General features: G+C 38.1%; 1 protein-coding gene and 1 long non-coding RNA gene across 2 annotated transcripts in view; both read right to left on the reverse strand.

Annotated features, from left to right (window-relative positions):
• The window catches only part of LOC144650049 (polycystin family receptor for egg jelly-like), a 145,398-nt gene extending 141,989 nt beyond the window's left edge, over positions 1–3,409 (reverse strand). The window contains exons 1-2 of the mRNA XM_078509693.1: positions 3,295–3,409; positions 3,148–3,181 (exon numbers count right to left, since the gene is read on the reverse strand). Coding sequence (XP_078365819.1) covers positions 3,148–3,181; positions 3,295–3,399 — 139 coding nt within the window. The 5' untranslated portion in view covers positions 3,400–3,409. The remainder of the gene's footprint in view (positions 1–3,147; positions 3,182–3,294) is intronic.
• LOC144650107 (uncharacterized) overlaps positions 1–18,638 on the reverse strand; it is a 150,855-nt gene that overhangs the window by 56,744 nt on the left and 75,473 nt on the right. The window lies entirely within an intron of this gene.

Consider the following 18,638-nt stretch of genomic DNA (forward strand, 5'->3'; position numbering starts at 1 on the left):
TTCTGACTTTTAAGTTATTCTAAGCGGAAATTACTTTTCTTTTTATAGTCTGGGTGGAATATATAAATATATCACATAATGTCGGGTGTTAGACGCTGCGCCTTCTTAATAGCACAATTTGTTTACCTGGTTGTATTGAATATTAATTCCAAACGTTTCACGATACTTGGTTTTGTCTTGTTAAAGACGTCAGTCAAACAGTATGTCAGGTTTTAAAAATTTCGTAAATTGCTTCGCATAATAAGCAAAAAGAATTATTTTTACTTCAAAAACTCAAGAGCCTAAAGTCATATGGAAACAACGATAAGTGGTCCAATTTTTTTAAAACTCACCATGCAAGCGTACTGGAGCGATAAACAAGTGATATTATTGTCATGCATCAGGGACTTAAGATCTCAACTTGAAAAAGTCAGGCTGATCAAGTTTTGTCCTTGTGGTCTGGAAAAACACCTAAAAATTGTTATGGCTCCCTTCTCCCTTCAACAACAACTTACTTTATATCTCCATCCTGAGGTGCATTTTATGAGCAAGAAGACCTATTCGTCAATTTTAGTACTTTTTACTGAAAAGCATTAAAATCCCGGCCCCGTCCACACTGACCCGAGTAAATTTCAAAACGCATCTTTTTTTACCCGGATAGGCCAACCGTCCAAACTGGCGCGCATGCGTTATACGCAGTGCGCTCATCACTGTCAAGATTGGGGTTGCAGGCCTCTCGGGCCCGCAATAGTTGACACTACGGCTGCCCCCGCTGTTTATCAGTTTTTTTCTTTTCTGCACATTATTTAGCTTGATGTCTTGCCTCTTCTATCTACTAAATTGGGGTCTTTATGAAGAAAATACTCCCTGGCGGCTCCTATTTTCTAATAGTTTCTGGCCTTCTCTTTTCAAGATGGAACGAGGACATACGATTTTTGAAAATGAACTGTAAAACTTAATTGAATTACCAAAACATAGCAAAATTATGCTTAACAAAATCTGAAAGATAATGATAAACGTAAATTTGATTACAGTTACAAGAACGCGACTGCAACAGCCTGACATGATTTTGCCACGTTTTGCTCAACTTTAGCAATAGTTAAACGTTTTAAAATTGGGCTGAGAGCCCAAGCAAAAATGATCAACTTGACAGTTGAGTCGAAAGGATGCCGAAAGAAGAATTTCTCACCTCTGTTAATATACAAACTCCTGTCGCGTGTCTTAAATAATTATCTTGAGATCTCTTTTGAATTCCTTTTCTTGATGGCTGCATTTCGTTTTGCAAAGCGGAACGTTACCTGATGTTTTCTCATATATTCCTTATTTCGTTTGTTTATATAATTTCAATTATACTGGCAGAACGCTTTGTGGCCATGGTATAATTGGGATTTTTTTCCTATGAACTCAATTAAATTCCCACGTTGCTAACCTGCAGACAGCAATGCTTAAAACCTATTTTCCCCCACAGAATACATGACAATAGGCCACGATAGAAACCATTTCTCACGATACAAATAATTCCTCACCTCTGTCAATGCAAAGCCTGCCGCTCGTCTAAACAATTATCTCGAGATCTCTTTTGAATTCCCTTTTCTTGATGTCGCATATCGTTTTGCAAATATTGTCTGGAGGTGGACTGATCAACACTTTTCTCTGTTCCAGTAGTTTGTGCCTGGCAAATGGCGGTACTAGACTGTGTCTTGCTTATCGTAATTTGCGGACAATCTTGAAGATATGTTCGTACTCGTTCCTGGACAAATTTCGTCTTCGAGACTTAGTGAAATGAAGAGAACGCAACTTAAATGTGAATTATTCTTTACGTGAAAATCTGGATTTCCTTACTTTTCTGCGAGTTAATAATCGCAAACTCTTTTGTAAAAAAGCTTTCGACCTTTAGACCTTTCTAAATAAATAGACTTCGAATGAAACCTCAAAATATCTTTACCTTAAGCTATAAATGAACTTTTACCAACGGTTGCAAGAATCAGTTGAAGCGTTGTAGTCGAGTGCGCACGTGTTTTCGTTGATGGGTTGTCATCATCACCCATTCCCTACGCAGAGACTCGATTATATTCAGTCATAATTCACCAATCACCTTTCAGGGATTTATCACATCTCCCGATACCCACTTCCAGGTATTCTGCACAACTTCCGATACCGTTTCCGCGCCCACTTTAGGCAAATCGAGATTTGTTCTGGTACATTTAAAATTATATACTCCAACACGCACTCGTGGAATAATTGTTAAATATACGTTGTCAGATCAGAGCTAAAAGCTTGAAGACAAGACCGAATGGTGGTCTGGGTATTCACTAGAACTTTGCATATTGGCCCATAAGGCCTATACGAAATGCAGAGAATTGAATGTGTAGCACTCGCGGGCGTTCTGCACAACTTCCGATACTATTTGCGCGCCCACTTTTGCCAAATCGAGATTTGTTGTGGTATATATATAAACGGATATTATACGCGCGTTCTTCAAAGATGCCTCCTCGGTTTTTGGCCTCTGGGTTAAAACCCTGCGGGGGCAATTAACGGATATTATAAGCGCGGACTTCAATGTTGCCTCCTCAGGTTTTGGCCTCTGGGCCTCTGGGCCAAAACCCTACGGGGTCAATAAACGGATATTATAAGCGCGGACTTCAATGTTGCCTCCTCAGGTTTTGGCCTCTGGGCCAAAACCCTGCAGGGGCAGTTATAGCGTGCGTTTTGCGGAAATATATTTTCCGCTTCAGAAGTGTTGAACACGTCTGAGAGGTTCATTCGCATTGTAAGCAACAACGGAGGTTTCCAAATGATCCTTGTTTGTAATGATAGCTTTTATTTTCATATAATGCTCGAGAGTGACAGTTTTCCATTTTTGTTTTGCCGGTAGTTGCAACCAAGAGATCGAATGCAACACGTTTTGTGAAAAATTTGATATATTGTGCCACCCGGTGGTATTAACCAACCTGTCTCACACTTGTACCTTTTCGAAAATTAACTAAATGTATGATATTCTCAATTAATGAAGACAATGATGACTGTGGTAAATTTTCGCGAATTTGTGTGAATATCTATAATTTTGCAGGCTGTAAGGAAGACAACTTCAAATTTACGATGCCGTTGCTGGCATGCAACAACATTGCAAGATAAAACTCTCCATTCAAAAAACAAAAGAATGCTTACCGTTTTGGGATGCTTTAACACCATAGAAGAAGTCCTGCGAGAGACAAAAAAAACAATACTTGACTTACAAACTGTCTTAAAAACCCCTTCTCCACCATTCAAAATTGCAAATAACAGTGCTAAGTAGTAAAAAGACGAAACACAAACCTGGATAATAGCGTTAAAGATCACAGGGAACAATAAAGTCATTCCCAGCCTCATCGTAACGTCGTGATATTTCCGCAAAACTGAAGAAAAGCTTGGCTGCAGCATGCGAAAGCGGGGTGTTTAATTAATAGTTAGCGCTTCCCATTAGCAAATATAATACTTTTACCACCGAGCATTTAGAAATTTCATGCGAGACAATATAAATAATCATTATGCACCTGCCTAAAATTGTCTTGTAAATTTCAAATTCCAAAATGCAAACACGATGACATAAAACTGTCCAAGAAAAAATTTTTGAAGCCTAAATTTTTTGCTAACGAAGCTAAGAAATCGCCTCTGCAGAGCCAAAAAATAGCGGTTTCAATATGTAACAATTATTTTAACGGCGCTGCATGAAAAGGTAAGTGGATGCCCGACTCATGACGTATCGTGTTACTGGCAAAAATAAATTTCATTGGTTATAAAAGTAAAATTATCTGTCAAATGTGTTTTCTTTGTAGCTGTCAATAAGGGAGCGTAAGTGGACTATAATATCCTCGGAGACCCAGGAGTCGGGTCTCGAGAAAAAAAGTTCGGCATAGAAAAGTTGGAGTAAATGAAAGGTGCCCCTGGGGAAAGAGTCTTACCAGGCCGGTTCTAAACAGCCCTTTGAATACTTCCTCCTGATTGGGCAGAAAAGTTCTTTGTATTCCCTTTGTATTATTCCGCCCAATCAGCGGGCTGCAGGTCTGCAGTCCATTTCGTGTGTCATTCTAATACGAATTATATATACAAGACTTTACTTGGGAAGAAAAATTTTCGGAAGTGCCTTCCTAACACTTGCGTGCTGTTTGCGATGTGCAAGTCGAGAAAATCGATGTTTACAGGTTTTTCTGACATTTCATGGGAAAACCATTCGCTGCCTTGAAGCGAAACTTCTACAAACACGTGAAATCTTTCACGCATAATCAGGCAGATGTGTCGAGCGGCCGACTAGCTACGCGTGCAGAGCGTGCAGCAGCAATTCCTGCATTTGCTTTTCCGTGTTTTGAACGCGAAAACACTTAAGTTTTTTTTATTTTTTTCTTAAGTCTTGAATTATTTTAGCTTTTTCTGACGCACTAAATCGCCAAAAAAATCGTAACCTTTTTAAAGTCTAAAACTCTTTTGGAAAGTAAGCAAAACAAAGAAATAACTTGGACAAAGCTTTGCAGTCCAAAAGGCCCTAAATAAAGAACTGTTTATATTTTGCATAATAAACGTATGGGGCTGTCATCCGACATTTCACCGTAGGAATGGCCGTCAACCTTCCTACTTTCTCGACCATGGAAGGCAAAAGCCGAAATTTTCACTTCTCGAGCAAAATCTTGGCGAACAGGCAAGATAGTGAGCGAACTGGTTTTGTGTATAAACTGTGTATTGAAATACACATAAAGAATTGTAGACCTGCAGTCCGCCGATTGGGCAGAATAATACAAAGGGAATTAAAAGAACGTTTCTGCCCAATCAGGAGGCAGTATTCGGAGAGCAGTATAGAACTGGCCTGGTAAGACTCTTTCCCCAGGGGCAACTTTCAATCAATCCAACATTTCTATGCCGAACTTTTTTCCCGCAGTCTTGCGTCTCCCTCACAAGCACTAACTGCTCCTGGGTCTCCGAGGATGGGACTATCACAGTTCAGCATAATTTTACCCAATCGATGCAAATTTTCTCTTTGACAAAATACACATTTGCCAAGGTCCCATTTTAAGTTCTAACAAATATTGCTCAATAAGCTTCGAATGACATCCAAGGGTTTAATAGATCCAGTTTGTCTTTGTGAAAAACAATACCAATTCTTTAGTTGCGCACCTTTTCACGTTTTTAAATCTTTTGATCTGATGATGATATTCTTTAGCTTGCGGAAGTTTGTGTTAATTTGAGCAAAAATGCCGAGACCTGTCTACAACATATGTAAACACCTTCACTTTTCCCCCTACACTCAGAGGCGAAATAATATCTTGACAAATTGTGACTACATTATTTTCCTTTAAGTGTCCAAGTTATTAGTCGGCAGAAACTCTCGAGGAGTTAAAAACAGACCTTATTTCGTATCCCGGAAACTAAACGTATTACCAATTTTTAGTTTTCATGCAAATCACTCGTGCCAGGTTAAAATATTTTTTTCAAATCCTTTTTGTGACAAAATAAACCTGCCTTCTTCTAATAATTTGCTTAATTATCTCAAGCGGAAATTTAGCGATAAGTCCTTCTTCAACTTTGAGCAATCCCTTTTTTTCGTAATAAAATTTAGTGGTGAACGGTTTTTCATTAACAAAGAATAATGGCTTTTGGTTAAAGAGTTTTAAATCCTGTGGTTCGAACAGTCTATTTACACTGTCTTGGTGTTAAATAAGAAAGAATTAATATTCACAACGAATTCAAACAGGAACATTTATTCTTAATCCACCTGCAAAGAGAAGTTCAAGAATGGTGACACTGAAGGTTTTGTTTACAAGTTACCTGTAGTCTTCAATTTTTTTATTAACACCAGCAGGACAAAAAAATTAGATGTAAATTCCAAAAAGATAAGGGTGCTTTAATTAGCTAGTCTGCTTAAAAATCTTGCTTGAAGAAACTTAAACTGTATAGAATAAGTACAACAATGATCAGCCCTCGACATCAAATACTCTGTGCGCACTTTGCTGCACGGTCACAGTTGCTTGCATTTTCGGCAGGTAACTAGCACAATAAAATGTTAACGGCTTGGTATAACTATATTTTTAATATCTGGTTTAATTTTGTGCTCTCTTTAGGCGAATCTGAGCGAATCCATAGAGTATACTTTTAGTGGTTAGCAGAGGTAGCTATGTTAATTAATGCGTAAAGGTTAACTTGCACTAAATACGACTTTTTTTACAAACTTCTATTCGCTTTGTAAAATAGACTACTTTAAGTCCTTATAAAAGAACGTATTTGTTCCCGCGGTGTTAATTATTAGCGCAACTCGAACATGACTATACTCGGGAACTTGACTGTAAACACTGTGAAAAAGACCAATAAAAAATGAAAATGGTTTAAAGAGTTTTGTCAAGAGTAGAACATTCGAGAATAGAACATTTGACGCGAAAAACGTATTAGTTGATGTTTGACAAGTTCCTCGGCCAATTAATTAAGATGTCTGTTTATTTATGTTGAAAACTGAATTAAGCTGCCAATCTGCAGGTTAAAATGTCTCAACATTCAGCCGGAATATATCTTCACTCTAAATCTTCAGACTCTTTGCTATGACAACCATTGAAGCGATTTCTGTGTGTTCAATATTCAGCCAGCTTCAATCGAGACCAAGCATCCCTGGCCGCCTCTCAATAAGACACAACAAAGCGCGTAGAAAATTGTTGAGGTTTTTGTCCAGTAATTCCACGACGGTGTTCCATCGCTCTGTATTTGTAAGGAACACTGTCGTGTTTTCAAGTTTTCGAAAATCGACGTAAAATTAACAAGCCTTGTCTGTTAACCACCTTTAGAAGTTGTTTCAAATTAATCTTGAACTGTAGCCATTTTTTATGCCCTAACTGAAAATAACTGTATGAGTTATCGTAAAAGTAAAGCGTTCGAAGTTCGGGTTCGCGTCTCAATCAATCGAGCAAACGGCCAAACTGTTTCCGCCCATCAGTCAAAGGAAGCCTTTTGACGCGTGCTTTCAGAATAAGAAAAATAATAAATAACTTGTTAACCTCATTTTCTCGGCCCGTACTTTAAGATACGGATGATTGTTTTTCTCTTCGATAAATGGCCTGCACACTTCGCTCTCGGGTCGTAAACACCAGTCAGTTCTTACAGTATGGACCTGAACTCGAGTGGAGACTAGAGCATGCGGCCAAAAAAAGGTAAAAACACAAGCCAATCCAAAGACTTATCGGTGTTATTTTCTAGACTAGCTATTTTAATTTGTTTTAAAAAACAAAAATTCTGAAGGATGATCAATTACCTTTGTTATAGAAAGAATGCATGCATGCATGCACGATTCACTGAGGTAAGCTACTTCTGGTCAGTCACGTTCAAGTCCACAAAAATCATTATTGCTTAGTAAATAATTGTGTTTGGAACTGCAATTGAATTTCCTGTATAAGCCCAAGAGAAACTGAGAAAAACGAAACAGATAAAATTGAGATCTTCGATCACAAATGCTAGAACAGTGATGACAAATAAATATATAGTGACTCTTTATTCACTCGATTGACGCAAGAGAGCACAGAGCAAATCGTGACTATCCATGACAATCCTTGAAAACTGAAAAACTGAACGGAAAAGGAAATTAATTTTTTAGTGAGAGTAAACATGCCCAGGTAGTTCTCTTTTTATCACTACCTTCTTAAGCAATACGTTTTCAATAGTAAATTGACAGTTCCTTCCTAGAACTTTAAAACTGGCCTACGCATGTCTTTTCCAAGTTGTAGGTATGACAGGCTGTTTTTACTCCCTTATTTGGCTTCTTCGCTTCCCTTTAATCCGACTAGTGACTGACAAATGCAAAACGCTTGCGCGTATATTGCGTGTCAGTTTTCATTATTTACTTCCTCCTTCAAGCAACAGACTCCTTTTTTGAATCGAGACAAGAAGCCGTCTCGCATTTCATTATTTACTTCCTCCTTCGAGCAACAGACTCCTTTTTTGAATACAGGAGACTAAGAGACAAACGCTGTGTTTCAGTACACTACATTTCAGAACATTTCGCTATATCTGCTGTAGTCAAACCCACGAACTCTGGATTAAAAGTGACAATATACATCCATGATCAAAACTAGTGAGGATAAATCCTCAACAGGATTGGCTTGTCTAAATTTTTCCTCGAATTTTGTTATACTTATGATTAATTGATAATAGGACTTTGTGTCGTCCAATTCTGTCTGTAATTGTACTCATATTAAACAAATCGCTACCCGGTCGTCCGATTTTGTTAATCACTCGTATGACTACAGACCGAATTGAACTCCACTCAGTCCTATTACCATTATTAATCGGTTCTTATTTTTTGAAGAAAAATTTACACAGTTTATGATAAAACTGTGGCTCCCGTATAGTTATTTAACGCTTAAAAAATGCTTCGGAAAGTTCTTTCGTCGAAGCGTTAAAAGAATTAGATAAACTTCGGTAATTTCTTGACATTTTTTGTCTTTGCTATTCTTTGAACGCACGATTTTGGAGTTAAAATATTAAAAATATCTTTGTTTACTGCTATAAATTTCGCTGAAATCTCAGCCTCGTCAGGCATGTTCCGTCATCTTGGTTCTCTAAACCCCCTGTGTGCTCTATGTCTCTTGTATAGGCATTTCTGGCTGTCTCACCAATGTACTTATCTTTGCATCCCTGACATTCAATATCGTACGTTACGCCGTGTGCATTACATGGGCCTTTCCCAGCTTGTTTGCAAACCAGGCAGTCTTCTCTCCCACACCTTTGCCGTTTGAACGGGTCGGACTTCTGCAGCACTGCCTTCAGTGTCGTACCTGTCTTTTCTACCACCTTTATCCTATAACCCTGGTCTCTGATTTCTCTCTGGTACTCCTTCTGCAGCCTTGATCCAGGTGTCGCAGGCACGAATATAACCGCTTCGTTTCCACCTTTCTTGTACCAGTCCTCTTTCTTTTTAGATTTCTCTGTTTCTCTCTTGTTTCTCCTCCATCCTTTTGGTCGATGTATTGGTCTCTCTCCTTTCAGTTCGGCCTCCTGCCTTGCTCTGTAAGCCTTGATAGCAGAGTCAACTACTTCGTACCTGAAGTTCTGGTTGTATCCCGAAGCCCGAATACTGCATTCGAAGAACCATCTCCTCTACTTTCTCCACTACATTCGCCCATGCAGGGCAGAAGCGGACTGCAATTCAATAGCACACGTAGCACTGCTTGAGACAGCACTGTCCTCTTCACGCTCGCAGACATCTTGCCGATCTTGCGTTAACCAATGCTTTAGACGCTATTTCTTTTGTGTAGAATTCATACATCATCACAGACACCATCTGGTTTGATCCTTGAACCTCCTTCACTCTGTGCTCGACCCATCCTCGGAGACCCAGGGGCAGTTAGTGGGGACGGGAGAAAGTCTATACGGGCGAAAAAAAATTTCGGCGAATTTTTTCGCCCGTATAGACTTTCTCCCGCCCCCACTAACTGCCCCTGGGTCTCCGAGGATGTGCTCGACCCAGACCTTCAAGTCTAAGATTGGCAACTTCTCGTCTGGATGCTTCGATCGGTAGTCGACCTCAAGCTTTATCGATGGATGGATATCATCTCCAACTTGCCTTATCAGTTCCATAGTCCTTTCGTCTGAAGTTCGTTTCTCGTCTTCTTCCACTTTTGTGGTGTCCATGACAATTTTCCCTTCCACGTATCTCAGTCCTGGTACAGTTGCTTTTGCAGCAACGTTTATGTCATCTACATATCTCAGGTTCATCTTCTGTACAATTCCAACAACCTTAAGCCTGCATGCAAATTCTCTGTCCCACCAGATCATGAATATTTGTGCCAAGACTCCTGTCAATTTCAGGCCGATTGGTCCGCCTTTCGTTTGTTTCTTGATCTCGTTGTTGAATGTGTATACATGGTTCTTCATGATCACTGATAACGCCACGTGTAATGCTTCTCTGAGCATTAATCTCTTGGCACGTTCATCGGCCTGCTTTTTAGGCAGATTCCACGGTTTGAAACGCTTCTCTTTCTTCTCTTCCGTACCACTTGCTGTTATTGTTGGTCTTCTCCCGCGTTTGGATCTCCTTGTGGGACATACATAGGTTATATTTGATCTCTGAAGTACTTCCGGTTCGATGTTGATCGCCAGGTAAAGCCCAACTTCTTCGTAGTCTACTCCCTCCACCTGAACATCACTCTCAAAGAAGATATCGCAAACTTTTTCAATCGTAAAGTCTATGTCCAGACTCGGATAGAGTGCCTTCACATCCGCAGATCCCACCACTAGATCGTTTTCAACCTGCACACTATTCTCCTTCTTCATCTCAGCTATCATCTCTTCTGTGCTAACACACACAGCACTGTCTTCCTTTGATTTCCACAACTCTGTTAGTATCATACTAATTATAGAGGGGGTGAGTAGGTTTGCGGATCGACGGATTTAGCCTAAAAAAGTGCACAGATTGTGGATTTTTGCAAAATATTGAGCGGATTTGTGGATTTCGAAAATACAGCGGATTGCGGATTAGCTGTGAATTTTGGAGCGGATTTCAGTTTCTTCATGTCAGGAAGTTCGAATCGTGGATACTAAACGACATTCCCGGAATCACTTTGGTCGGTCTTTGTCGGTACGTTAGCGGAATATTATTGTCGCAAAAACAAGCAATGAAAAGAAACTTCTTGAAAAAATGGCATGAAAACAACATTTACTGTCTGTTGGAGTGAAACTATATACCACATAAAATTTTCAAGTAATGTGGATTCGGATTTGTACAAAAATAGTGACGGATTGACGGATTTAGCCAAAAATAGCACGGATCGGCGGATTTGCATACCCCTATTCACCCCCCTCAATTATGTTCGGTACCTGGGCAGTCCGAAATGCCTCACACCAATGTGCTTCAAACTGCAATGACTGGTTTTTTTAGTAATAAACTATTTTTGTCACAGTGATTAAAAACGAACTTCTGAGCAAAGTCACGTGACTAATGACGTCATCAACCTAGGACTTATACAAGAAGTAGTTTATGGTAAGAGTTATTTCTATACGACGTACTACTCCTGCTGACTTCAAACTGACCAAGTTATTTGGCATTGACGATTTTTCAGTTGCAAAGGATTTTGGGAAAATTTTCATTATAATTATATATTGTTTTTATAATTATTATTTATTAAAATATTATTATTGATCCAATCACATAAATATAAACTAAATGGTATGTAAATTTCATATAAGGCTGAATACCACTAAAAATTCTATAAGCAACAATGGAACTGTTTTTTTGTTTTTTTTTTTAATATCTTAAAAAAAATCATCTTAACCGTATTAAACCAGTTAATGAATAAACATTTTGAAAATCATCTTGGGTTTTATCTGGCACTTGAATTAATAGAAATAAATTAACTCACACAAATCAAACTAAACATTATGATGTTAAAATAGCTGAATATCTTCTGTCTGCAAACTTTTATATTTCCCCCTTCTCGTCACCTGCAAACAATTTATTTATTTGCTCTTGCAAATACTCTTTTCAGGATTCCAAAAAAAAAAATGGTCTGTCCCCATTTTGGAATGTGCGGAAAATGGTTCTTTGAGCATGCGCTGAACTGTCAGCGAAGAAAAAAGATCTTTCAACCTAGCGGCGATTAAAACAACAAAGGAAGACAGAGCTCCAAATTGGAATCAATCGCGAGTCAAACCTCACTTGTGGCATCCAGTGTAAGTCATGTAATAGATGTAGAAACTGCTGCTAGTTATTGTAGATTTTACTCATTAATAATAATAATAATAATAATCAACTTTATTTATAGAGGGTAAACACATAACAGTAAAAACTGACAAACCAGTGGCCCTCTAATATAAAATACAATCAAGAACTAAAAACAATGCTAAAAATCTAACAATCTAAAATTACAAAATTTACTCATTGAAACGGGCATTAAGTCTTGATCATCAAACGCGTTGTCTCAGAGTGCGCATTCACGAACTTTGTTTACACATTCCCGGGACTGCTAACGCACTTGATTCAAGCTTGAAACACTGTTTGTGTCGTTTGTACAATTTTTCTTCAATTGTCTTTTGATCTAGTTCTTTCACTGTCATATGTCATCGAAGGAGAAACTTCCTCACCTATTTAGTACAAACAACACTAATGGTTCAAAGCGATAACTGCGGTAAATGTTACATGTAACCAGCACTGAACACATGCCAAGTACGAATCGGCCGTTTTTTGAGGGTCCGTGAACATGCTTCCCTTTATAAATGATACAGTTATTACCGGAGACTCGTGCAAACTTTTCCTTGTGGATTTTTAAGTCAGGTTTAATTGATCGAGAAGAAAATGAAGTAACTGGAAACCGCAAAGAATATATCGAAATCGGCTTGGTACTTACTAATAAATGAACATCTAAATTAAATTACTAGTGGTATGTACTGTCGTGAATTGTAATAAACGTCGTGAATTGTAATACCTGTTGTAAATTGTAATAACAGTTGTCGTGAATTGTAATAGCTGTCGTAAATTGTAATAACAATTGTCGTGATTTGTAATAACGCACCTATCGCAAATTGTAATAACACATTGCCGTATTTTGTAATACTCCGAGCTGTCGTAAATTGTAATAACACATTGTCGTGTTTTGTAATAATCCTTTAATATGAGAATTAGCAATCATACAGAAACCTGGTTTTCGTTTTCTATAACTGGGGAAAAACAGTTAAAGATTTCGTGGTGTAAATTTATTCCTGCTTTGTATCGTCATAGTTATTCAACATTATTAGCTAACTACTCACCAGAATTGCGACAAATTTGCAGCAAAGCACGTTGTAAGGAAACGTGAAGTTACATTTGTTATTCCTCTAGTCGGTTTTTAACAAGTCATTGGTCTTCATTTTTGTGAGGGAAAAACCATCTAAACATATTGTCATGATATTTAGCTTGTCTTTTAAGTGTTGAGCCATTCCACCCTTTATCTCCCTTCGGTGTCGTCTGACCGACTTAAATTTTCACGTTAAAAAAAGTAAAACGAGCTATGAGGAAGATAATGACGTAGTCAAACACAACAGATTAATGGCATTTCTTAACACTCAATAGTAGTAATGGCGGTTCTTCTTTCTTTTCTCCGTGTTTTCGTTTGATTTTTACAACCACATCGACCTTGTCTTCCTCAATATTTATTGCCATCATATTGATTTTGTTTCCAGGCTCCACGGCAATGATGTTGTGGTATCAGACCACCCATTGTAATTCCGAACTCCTCCTATTTTCACAGTGATGTTCAATTAAATAATTTTGTTTGGATGGCTTTTTTATTTTGTTTTGGCTGAAAGAATTGTCCGGTGAATAACCCTTTTATTAATATCATCGGCGGAGAAAGGTTGAAGCCAGATAACTGAAAAATAAATGTTAAAAAGGTAAAAACTAAGAAACAGCGAAGTTAACCTTTCCCACTCCGTGCCAACACTCCTGAGAGTGAGGGGCTGGGCAATGCAATTAAGTACTAATGAGGTACCATTTCTACCCTTTTTATTTAGAAAAAAAAAAACAAGCTGTGAACTTGAATTTTGTTTTGTATTTTCTTTCTTTTATCAAAATAATGCACATTTTTTGAAAAAAAAAATAATAACAATTGCCGGAGCCTCTCACTAATTCCCTTCGATGTACGTCGCCAGAGTTTAGGGGGGTCCTTCATGGACTGGCACTAGTTACGAGCGCGAAATATTATGTTTTCAATGTAGTTTTTCTCTTTCCATGCAACAAATTCACCATAAAGCATTACCAAACGATCAAAAATGGCCTGCCAGGCTGCCATTAGAAACTGCTCTAGATCTGAAGTTAAGAATAGAGTGTGATAATACTGCTTATTACAAAACACGACAAGGTGTTATTACAATTTACGACAGCTCGCAGTATTACAAATTACGGCAATGTGTTATTACAATTTGCGATAGGTGCATTATTACAATTTACGACAACTGTTATTACAATTTACGACAGGTATTACAATTCACGACAACTGTTATTACAATTTACGACAGGTATTACAATTCACGACGTTATTACAATTTACGACAGTACAGTGGTACCTATCGGTAAAAATGCCAACGAGTACAACGGGAGATCGAGAGAAGAAGGGAGGATAATTGTAAATGTTTGGCTGAAAGTACGCTTTATGATTTTGGTCCGATCAATAAATATTGGGTGTTTTCTTTGAAAATCTTGAATGTTTCTGGAATAAAATGCGATTTTGTGAAGGCTAAATGAGGAAAAAGTTCTAAAATAATACCGTGAAAGTAGTGAAGATTTAGTGAGAAATCTCCTAAACTCCATGTTTTTGAGAGTTTCAAGCCATTGTTGTTCGATGCCGCTATCGCTGCAGTTTTAGCTTTTTTTTTTAAGTCCTAACGGTCTTATAATCAAAGTTGCTATGACCGACTGAACTCGGAAAATAAATTACGAAACAAAAAGCAAACTTTTACAAAGATTTGCCAAAACAAATCATTTTAAACTTTCCACACTGCAGTTAAATCCACTTAACACGTAAGTATCCATCAAATTTGAGGTTCCATCTTTGTGGCCAAAGATGGAACAAGTTTGTTTTATTTTACTACCACCGTTCCGAGAATAATTCATCACGCGCAATGCGTGACGTCTCAAATGTCACGTTAAACTGTTGTTGTTCGGTTGTCCGAGAAAAAAAAAGCTAGACACTCCAGTAAAAAATGAAGTAAAGGGCATTTATTTTATAAATTCGAGAAACGAAAAAAAACTCTAAATAGCTCTCTTCTGATCGATAAAATCCACGACACCAAATTCGTTTCCCTGTTGTTTTCATAGCCCAACCTAACGGACGGGGATGCTCGTCGGAAATTTTGAAAAGAACCCCTAAAAGAGACCAATATGGGTGTGGGTCAAGCTTTTCTTGACCCCTAAAAGCTAACAAAAAACTGAGAATACAATTATTTGTTTATAAATTTGTTCGTGTGCAACCCTAATCGAGACCATGATGACTAAAAATTTTGGCGTTTTGGTAAAAATATTGGCGTTTTGCCCGGAACACCCTAAGCGAGACCAAAAATCCGAAATTTACACCCCTAAGCGAGACGACGAGCATCCCCGTCACTTTCATATGCGAGTCCCCCCCCCCCCGGGGGCATTTCTTGCCTTATTTTGAATGAAATTAAATTCTAAACAAAGTTTAATTCAAGTTTCTTTCGTATTTCAATCTCTAGTTCGGGAATTTTGGCTTTTTGAAGCGAACAGATTTAAAACCTCTTTGTTATCTAACACGCAACTTGTCTGGGAATTTTAGTTGCCAATGCATCACGCACGTGCTAAACAAATTAGTAGCGCGCTGATTGGCCAAACTACAACAAAGTGTGCACGTGCTGAACAGATTCCGCTGAACGGATTGGCTAAAAACATCGGAAATTGTGTTTTCGACAACTTCCGCCAACATCCTAATATGGTCAAAAAAATATCACTACCAGAACCGGATTACACGAAAATCGCGAGCTGAAAGATTCTGAGATTTTTTCTGCATAGCCCTCACACTACGCACGGCTCTATACCGTAAAATTCCGGTTATAAGCCCCCCCCCCCCGCTTATAAGCCCCCCCGGTTATAGGCCCATCAACCTGGAAACAAGAAAATACATCCGGAAAGCCCCCCGGATATAAGCCCCCCTCTACCGGATGACAGTACTGAACAGGGCTAAATGTTGCTCTTTTGTGCGTTTTTAACTTAAAAACGTATTTCGATCAACACTCCCGAGGCTTGTTTAGAAACGGTTTTTTCCTTCCGCTTATAAGCCCTCCCGAATATAAGCCCCTCCGCTTATAAGCCCAGACAAAAACCCTTACGAAGTTGTATAAGCCCAGGGCTTATAACCGGAATTCTACGGTATACTGCCGCCGAGACAGGCTCGCGTTTTCGCTCGCCTGTCTCGTTGGTAATAATTATATCACAGTTTCTCTTTTCTTGCAAGTTAAAATGTTTACACGTAACATAAAAGAAAAACAAGTAGGCTGTTATAAGCCCGGGACCCACTTCAAACAATATTTATTTTTTTTTTAATATAGCTCCTTGTCGCAAAATATTGGGATGTAAAATTTACGTTTGGTTTTTATCCCATTAACCTAGCCATTTTGGTAAACAAACTTAATTAGGTTGCTGTTCCACGTTACATGCAAGCTTTTTGGGAGCAATATTTGTGAAGGTTTGGTAAAAGCAAATTCCAAGTTTCATAATTTTGTGTAATTTATTATACAGGTGTCGTTGAGTTATTTCTGGATGACCTTGTATAAATTTTTGAAGTGCTAAATGAAAACTTATTGTATAATTAATGAAATTATAGTGAGCAGTGCTTTACATACCGCTAGTTAAAAATTGCTTAAGCAAAACACGCGAGAGAACCATTATTTACGTACTAGTCTGCATCGTTTACGGTGTACTAACAATCCTTGTATAAAATAAAGGAGTGTAACACCACATACAATTCCTTTTCCGTAAAGATGGTAATCTAAAAGATAACTTCAGGAAACATACTTTTCAAAAAAATGTGCAAACCAATACATGCTGCCGAACTTACGACAAAATGAACCCAATGAAATTGTGCTTTCCGTCAAAAAACAGCAGCAAGAATCCACATGTGCGTATGATACAGGTTTGCTCTTCCGCCGTCACCGATTAACGGTGTTTTTGTCCACTGTCGACTGACCCGAATAAAATGTAACAAATGTTATCCTGACCATGATACTAATTTTGCTTGGATTCTTCAAATTGCCCGATTACACAATTATTTTCCCTTGCGTGCTTTAGTAACATCGGGGTGAGAATAATTTGTCACATGTTTTTTTGCGGTTGTCTTGTTTACGGAAAACGTTGGTGTAATTTACCTTCCGTTGGGAAACCTGTCCTTCCTACAGTAATTGTGCTTGAAAGCTGGTTTGGGGTTTTCACAGCTACTTTACAAGGAGATGGGAAAGTTAAGCGGCGGATCCCAGGCTTGCGCCGACTTTCTCATTTTCAAATAGTAAAGATGACTTTGTTGTAGGCCGAATGATACAAAGCATATACGTTAAAAGGTATGATACACGAACTTAAGATAATTGTTTTTGCTTCCCAAGCCAACAGTAATGTCATATTAATGTAACTGTCATCGAAATGAATCTCATAATGGGTGGTATTCATGGAGTCTGACAACTGAGTTCGATAAAGATGTCAGTAGCGAAATTTAAATGCCTCAAACAGAATCACACTACTGATTTCAGTTTTATTTTCAAATTAAAATAGACGACCTGGTAATATTCTACAAGTTTCATTTAGATAACTTAATTCAAAGAAGAGCGAAATCAACTCGTATTCCGTCAACTTGGGGCTCGACTGATCCACAAAAAAGTTATCGTACTTTCAGTTCAATGTAGAACTAAGTTTTAATTTCTGTTAAAGTAACTGGTGAAATAAGCCAGACTTCTTGTTTCATATCGTCTCCTCTTGATGTAACTGCACTATCTTATCGATTTCTGCTAAAAAGAAACTTTGTTAAGAAAAAATCTTCTGGTAGAAAAACACACTTGGCATTTGATTCCTGTACAAGCAAAATGGCTGCCAAAAGCTATCAGTTAGCTGAATAGAGAACAATGCATGGCTTGCTTTGTTCCTTGCCCCCGGGCGGGAATAAAGCAGGTTAATGCATGGCTTACACTTGGCGAATTCCCGAAGATGTCCGCGGAAAATTTGCGGAGATCTCCCGAGCTTCAAAACGTTTGCAACATAGAGATTTTGGAGCACCTCGTCTAACAATAGTTTTAAAAGTTCTAAAATGTAGATTTATGAAATCTATACTTTCGAAGGAAAGTTGAATTTTTTCGCGCTCACACGTGGTCTTAAGTTGTCCATAGCCGTTAACTGAGTAAATGTTTGGCATTTGATTGGCAAACCTCGCACGTACGTGATAGTAATCTTATTGCTCGAACAGACTATTTATATTTCCTGACCACCTTAAATTTAACAAAGGATGCCAGATTGAGTGTATATATAATATACATAAGAAAATTAGTTCAGCAGCTAATCCAGCGATAAGTAAAATGCCGAATTTTTAATACGTGAGTGTTACAATGTGTCAGGCAATATTGTTTCGCAAACAAAAATTAATTTTCAATGATGTTTAAACTTCTGCAATTAGAAACAAATTTAGCAGAACTTGCCTTTGTGGAAGTCCTTTTAAGGAACCGTAAGGTTTAACGATTTGTGCTTGTTGTGGTCAACAGGTATGAACTTGAACTATAATTGAAGTTCGATATGGACATTAGCAGTGTTCTGAAGGTTCCCTGGTCATATCCCAAGTCGCATTAAATGCCAAACTATCAAAAAAAGCTGGCTTAGTCAAGTAGCAGACAAATCACCAAATCACGAACACATTAACCTCATTATAAACTATTCAACGCTGTGAAAAAAATGAAGAGTGGGTAAAAAACACTAACAGATGTCAAGCATCTGCCCATTGCATGTTGTTTGAAGAAGCAAGTGACGAGAGCAATTTTAAAAGTGAAGAACATATTTATTTTTCAACTAGTGGCAGTTGAAAGATGTTGATCTATAAAGAACTTCATAACTGAAACACCCTTATAAACATACCAGCGGAGGTTCAGAAAGACACAGGATGAATTACTGAAATAGTTATCATAAGTGTGGGGACTTT

This window comes from Oculina patagonica, chromosome 4, assembly GCF_052425735.1.
Source record: "Oculina patagonica isolate OP01 chromosome 4, crgOcupat, whole genome shotgun sequence".
Lineage (NCBI taxonomy): Eukaryota > Metazoa > Cnidaria > Anthozoa > Scleractinia > Oculinidae > Oculina > Oculina patagonica.